The 6,665-nt window shown below is 38.9% G+C and overlaps 1 protein-coding gene across 1 annotated transcript; it reads right to left on the reverse strand.

Moving 5' to 3' along the window:
• Positions 1–674: 674 nt before the first annotated feature.
• On the reverse strand, positions 675–2,150 carry LOC115953959 (lactosylceramide 4-alpha-galactosyltransferase-like). The gene has a single exon (XM_031071795.1). It carries the CDS (start codon positions 2,133–2,135, stop codon positions 792–794), a length of 1,344 nt encoding a protein of 447 aa, XP_030927655.1. The 5' UTR covers positions 2,136–2,150; the 3' UTR covers positions 675–791.
• Positions 2,151–6,665: the final 4,515 nt, after the last annotated feature.

A 6,665-nucleotide genomic window follows, 5' to 3' on the forward strand; every position in this document is an offset into this window, starting at 1 on the left:
TGCTTCTTGCATCCATTTGATTAATCTTCATTCTCTTCTTGTTTCAATTCCATTAGCCCCCTCCTGCATTCTGATCTCTGTCTTTTCTTTTTAACCAAATTGAAAAGGAATGCAGGTTGTCTATCCATCTATTTCATACATATAACAAAATCCTTTCAAACTATGCCGGTATCAAAGATTACAGAAGAGAAGGATGAAGAGTCCCCTCTCGTTGTTGGCAAAGAAAGACTCAGGCAGATTCTAGAGTACCATAAGTCTTTGTATTTATCTTCATCTTCTCACCTGTAGTAAAGGCTATACCTTTGTGGGCCAGTGATGCAGATGATGAAATTCATGATCCATGGGCATCAATTAAGCAAGTTGGACCCACCAATGATTCTGGAACTGATGGTCAAAATAAGGCTGCTACAGAAGGTAGTTTCATGGATAGAGAGTTTGGCGTTGGGAATAGAAAGGTGATAACTAGCAACCACAAGTTGACACGAAAAAAGTCATACAGAAGATTGCCAGGATTTGGCTTATGGAGATGCAGAGGGTTTAGATTTAGATTGAAATTGAAAAGGTTTAGAATTATGATTTGTGCAAGAAAGTTTTGATATTATTCTACATTAGAAATCATTATAACATAGTCAGAAAATTGAATGTATATTACCATTGTTAAGCTGTATGAGATTTACTATCAAATAATTATTGACAAACAACCAGAAAAGATGGAAAAGAAAAAAAGAACAAAGATACAAAAGAAATACCCTTTATCTCATTTACCAGAGAATAAATACAAGCATCCCCCATTAAGAACTATATATGTGTTGGCAAATGAGACAGTGTTCTAAGATTAGTCTTCCCATGACACTTCCTTCTTCGATTTGCAAATTGCGGGTTTGCTTGTTCCATAGGTGTACCCCATAAGTCTCTCCACTGAGCTGAAGCAGTTTTTCTTGTACCCATCTAGAATCAGAACGGTTTGTTGGCTTCATGAAAAGTCTGTTTATCCTGATCCAATCAACAGGATAGAAGGCCATAGGCCTCAAGACTGTGAACTTATAACCAGGTTGCTTTCCTATATTCTCAACCACTCTAGAAACCAAATAGGGACCATTATGACCCCATTTATTTCCATCAAAAGTCGAGGCGAATTCCTCCATGAATTTGAGCAGAAGTGGATGATTCATATCAAAAATCAAAACTGCATTGTTTAACCTGGTCCAGTTCTTAGTTTCCATATCCATACTTTGTGCACCAATTGAGTTCTTCAACCCGGTAAAAGGCTTTAGAACAATAAAATCTGTATCCAAGTAAACCCCACCATACTTGTACAATACTGCAAGTCTGATCAAATTGGATAAATTCTGAGCTAATGGAATCTCACCTGGGTCCTTTTTCCCACTCTTCATCTCCTTAAACCAAGCTTTAGCTGGTGTATTGTTGAATAGATACGCCAAGTCCGGTGTCACTGCCTTAACTTTGAATCCTCTATCAACTAGAGGTTTCAGGATTTTGTTCCCTCTTCCAGAGTCCAAACTTCTTGATAGAATCATTAAACATCCATGAGGGTGTGCCTTGAAAAGGCTCTCCAAGGAGAAGAATTCCCTTCTTCCAAAAGTCGCTGCTGGTGAAATCCAAGTCATGAAGAATTGTGCCTCACAGCCACTGCGAAAGAATTTCTTAACCCGACTATGAAATTTCCGTGTCAAGTTGTTGGACTTGAAAATCTGAATCTTCGGCATCTTTTCCCGGAACCAAGCAATTCTCTCTTCTTCTGTGACACTCAAAGGAAGGACTAATGATTGCAAATTTTCTTCTTCAACTTCATCAATCTTTTCTTGCATGGAATACAGTTGTTTGTTACCAATACTTGATCTCAGTTTCCCTTGAGTTTGCTCACTATTTTCATAGATGATACTGCCAGTACTTGATCTCAGTTGCGCTCGAGTTTCCTCACTGTTCTCACAGATGATACTGTCTTTGTAGATGACAAAGATCATAGCAACAAGTGTGATGGTAAAGATGATAGACAATTTGGCACGGCAAAGTACCTTGTAATCAAACATCGTAACCTTTGTGAATATTCTGAGTTTTCTGACCATCATATAATTTTCAAGCTGAAACAAGAGAACATAATTTAGAAATTTCATGGCAGCTATAGCAAAGTTCTTGTTGACATAAAAACTATAAAAAAATATAAAAATAAATCACATAGGAGACTTCTAAATGTACTAGTTTAATAAGCATGTACGAACGTAGCCAACTATCTCTGGAAATAGCTCCCTGCTTTTGAAACTTTCAAAGTCAAATATGGACAATAGACTAGAGACGCCGGTGATTAGAAACAAGATTTTTTTTTTTTTTTTTTTAACAATAATAATCATGATTAATGTAGTATTAATATTGTGATTGGGGTCCAGCCAGAAATAAAATGATAGTGAATAAAAACGTTGCCATTTTTTGCAGATAATATGTGCAAATGCATCGAATCTTTTTTTTTCTTTTTTTTGGTATCTTTTCTTACCATATAATATGTGCAAATGCATTTAGTGTCCTAGATTTACTTTCTTTCCTCCCTTTTTTAACTATCACATGGCTTAACAAAAAATTATATGTAAATCAAACAAATATTTCAATAATATTATCAATTGAATAATAAAACCAAAAAAAAAATATTTTAAGTTAATGAGTAATACACATTCTACAATCAATGTTTTTATCAAAAACCAAATATAGATTACAAAAAAATTCTAAAAATAATAGAACCTCTTTTAAAATTTTTGAACTTTTGATAACTGAGTTTTAATTTGATTAGTATTTCAATTTCTTTTCAAAAATTTGTTAATAGAATTTCATTTAGCTTAAACTATGTAAATAATTTTAATATATTTATAATGAATGATGTGATGAAATTATGTTGCACAGCTTATAAAGTTTATGTAGAGACTCAATTTGTAACGACCCCCAAATTGGTTTATTGGGTTCGAACGTTAAAGGCCCAAACAAAAATTTTTTAGAGAGTGGGCTAAAAGGCCAGACCTTGGTTATTTGACAGTAGTTAGTCATGGTGTTCATGATGATCGCACGGGGTGAATCAAGTGTATCCAAGAATACTTTCTCCTCGGCACGGCCTGAGTGGCCTCGGTCCTTGGACCTCGTTCGAGGAGCTTAATGTTCTTATTATTCTTTTTGCGTTAGGGTTCAATGGCCCTGGAGACGATACATAATGCTCTCATCTTCTTTCTGGCCGCTTCCTCCTCCTTTTATGCTAGCTTTTCCCCTCTCTCAAATGTCCATGTGTAGGTTCAATTTTTTAGGGTTGATACTTGTCTTGTCAGCCCATACCCAAAGTGGTTGGAGATGGTTGTAAAAGTGGAAAAGTATGGCTCTGTCAGGTGCAGAGTATTTAATTACAATAATGACAGTCTTTCCCTTGTCTTTTGTTGCCACACTGTTTAGGGATCCTTTCCCCATCAATGCGGCCAGGACGTTTGTTGGCACATTCAATGCGGAGGTGTTAGTTTTTCCTTGAACCGCTCCTATACTGTACTCGCCCTTCCTTTTGGGAGCGCTTTAGGGACTGCCTTTGATGGTGTACCGTTCCTTCCTTCTAGGTTTTGGGATGCCGAGGACAAAATCCTCCTCGGCTATATCTCTAGACCATTTGGACTTCCGTTGCACGTCCTCAGCAACGCCCCTCTTCGGCGCGGGCCTTGAGCCCTAATGTAAAGTGGGCCGGGATCATAAATTCTCTGGCCCCACAATAGCCCCTCAAAATCCTGCTGTCCGGCTCCTCCGACGGAGAGGAGGGTTTTGGTGACGTTGGGCCTATGTCATGGCTTGCCAAGACTTGTCCTTCATCAATGCCGGAGCCTCGTCGTTTTCCTGGGACACTCCCCTAGTTGTGAGACATTCTTTTGGTTTACCCACGCCGTGTTCCTACCGTTTCGGTACACGAGGCGCACTTTTAATAAGGTCTCTTTACGAGGCGACACAAATCCAACGGCTGAAGACTGCTTTGGGAATTGAGCAGGACTTATCTTGTTTGTAGTTTTTCTTGGAGATTTGTACAGATTAAATGCCGCCAGGCTTACCCTCCATATAAGAAGTACAATGAGAGGTCATTTCCTTTATGTATAGACCCTTTAAGCTTTTCAAATCCCTAACCCTCCAGTTGTGCTCAAAGTCCCCACTACCAGTGTGACTAAGCCCTAGGGAGTGATATGGTTAAGGCCAGGATGAGGGTGAAGGGACCACACCCTCTCTAGAAGCCTTGGGTTTCTTCGAGACTCAAGATAGCCCGATCAGGGCAAGGGAGACAAAGACTCAAGACACTTCTTCCCCTTGATAAGGCAAGAAAGGAGCCTCTTCTTCCTTCAGCCAAAATCCGAAGCAAGTGGAGGTCACATCAAATTTTTGGTGCGACAGCACTGAGATTTCTCATCGCCGGTACCATCCATTTTCGCTCGATTGCCGCTAATATGATGCTTGCTCGATTGCAGTCAGAGCTGGTATGGGGATTTGACATCCCCGCTTCTTCCTCTCTTCCATCACTAATGCCACCCAGGCGCCTCTGCTTCTTCTTCTCTTCCATTACTGGTGCCATCCGGACTTGCTTAGTCGCGGCTAGAGCAAAATTGAAGGATTTACCATTCCTGTGTATCCCCCCCACCTTTTTTTTTTTTTTTTTTGTTGTTTCTGTAGTTAGCTTCTGGTATAGGCTTGTTTAAGCTCCTTTTTTGTATGCTATACTACTTCTTTGTCTAATAAAAGATGACTTTATCCTATTTTGCGTGTTCTTTCTTTTCTGCAATAATTATTTTGTGAATGGATATGCTGGTATCCTTTTCTTTTGAACAGTACTTAGGGCCGAAACCCTTGTTAACAAAGAGCTATCGCTTTGAGCTTATTAAAACTAACGGGCACAATAATGCCGATTTGAAGTAGGTTAACCATATGAGACTAACCGGGATAATAGCTGAACGTTTTGTATTGCATATGGGGTGATCACCCAAGGATGGGTAACCTAAAATGAACTATCCAAGAGGGTCGTTGGGTACTAAGGTGTTTTGCCACGTTCCTAATGACATTCATAGCCTTAACTTGTTTTTGGCATCCGGTCCGAGGACCGAGGTATGACTGTACCGGGTTTAAACACTCGGTTGCGTTAGTTTCCTTAGAGCTGGGGGTTCGAGGACCACGCGGGATTTCCATTCTGTCTAGGACTTAAGACATTTTCTAATGACTAGTTTCCCCATAGGTTTGAGTCCGAGGGTCATGCAAGATCTTGATTCTGTCTAGCACTTTCTTTTTGAAGTAGTTGGTTTCCCCAGAGGTTTGAGTCCGAGGACCATGCAAGACCTTGGTTCTGTCCAACACTTATATTTTCTTAAAGTAGTTGGTTTCTCCATAGGTTTGAGTTCGAGAACCATGCAAAACCTTGGTTCTGTCCAAAACTTTTTTTTTTTTTAGAGAGTCTAGTTTCCCCATAAGTTTGAGTCTGAGGGTCATGCAAAACCTTGGTTCTGTCTAGCACTTTCTTTTTGAAGTAGTTGGTTTCCCCAGAGGTTTGAGTCCAAGGACCATGCAAGACCTTGGTTCAGTCCAACACTTATATTTTCTTGAAGTAGTTGGTTTCCCCATAGGTTTAAGTCCGAGGACCATGCAAGACCTTGGTTCTGTCCAAAATGTTATGATCTTCTACATCCTAGGTCTTTCCGTTCCTTCATCTGGCTTATGTTCTTTATGTAGCATTCAGACCGAATGACTCTATGAAATTACGTCGATACTTCCACATATTATGGGTAACGTAGGAGACATCTCTATTTTCCCCCAGGAGAATCCTTAGAATTACCACTTCTTAGCTTTCAATTTGCCTCTGACCATCAAATGAAATGTGAATAACCCGTCTTCCTCTCTTTGAAACAAGGAGCGCTTCTGGTTTTTTCGGTGCTTGAAACAATTTTGTCTTCTCCATATTACTATATCTCTAGAGTCAATAATTTTATATGAGGAACTACTGAACTCAATCACTTGCTGTCGTTACTCTTCAGTTTTCTGTTGAGGTCTATCCTGTAGAGGTACTCAAATTAGATCGGTGATCGATTTTTAGGTTTCGTTGTAAACCTAATTGGTTACTTCCAATTACGTAAATCAATAGTTCAAACCGCACTCAAAGGTAGGGCATTTCCCATTTTTATAGGAACTTCTATACCAGAAACAATGGTATCTCCAATTATAGCCCCTCTGGGATGTAAAATATATCTTTTCTCACCATCCCCATAGTGTATGAGACAAATGTATGCATTTTGATTAGGGTCGTATTTTTTATGAATCGTTTGTTCAATTAATTTCAAATAAATCGTATCTTGTTCAACCCGATAAATAGAGCTGAGGTTATAGTTAAAACCGCTAGTAGAAAACCGAAATAACTAGTTATAGTAAGCATAAAGAGGCTAAATGAAATATGGTCTTTTTATACATATGTTTAGAAAGCACTTCCCTAAATTCAAATTTTGAAAGATACAAACAAGAATAAGCAAAAAGACCACTTGGTTCTGTCTAGCACTTTCTTTTTGAAGTAGTTGGTTTCCCTATAGGTTTGAGTCCGAGGACCATGCAAGACCTTGGTTCTGTTGTCCAAAACTTTTTCTTTTTTTTTTTAAAGTGTCTAGTTTCCC

This window comes from Quercus lobata, chromosome 7, assembly GCF_001633185.2.
Source record: "Quercus lobata isolate SW786 chromosome 7, ValleyOak3.0 Primary Assembly, whole genome shotgun sequence".
NCBI classification, from domain to species: Eukaryota; Viridiplantae; Streptophyta; class Magnoliopsida; order Fagales; family Fagaceae; genus Quercus; species Quercus lobata.

Bases quoted from the DNA above. Each gene is read 5' to 3' on its own strand.
- LOC115953959 (XM_031071795.1), bottom strand. From the start codon at position 2,135: ATGAAATTTCTAAATTATGTTCTCTTGTTTCAGCTTGAAAATTATATG.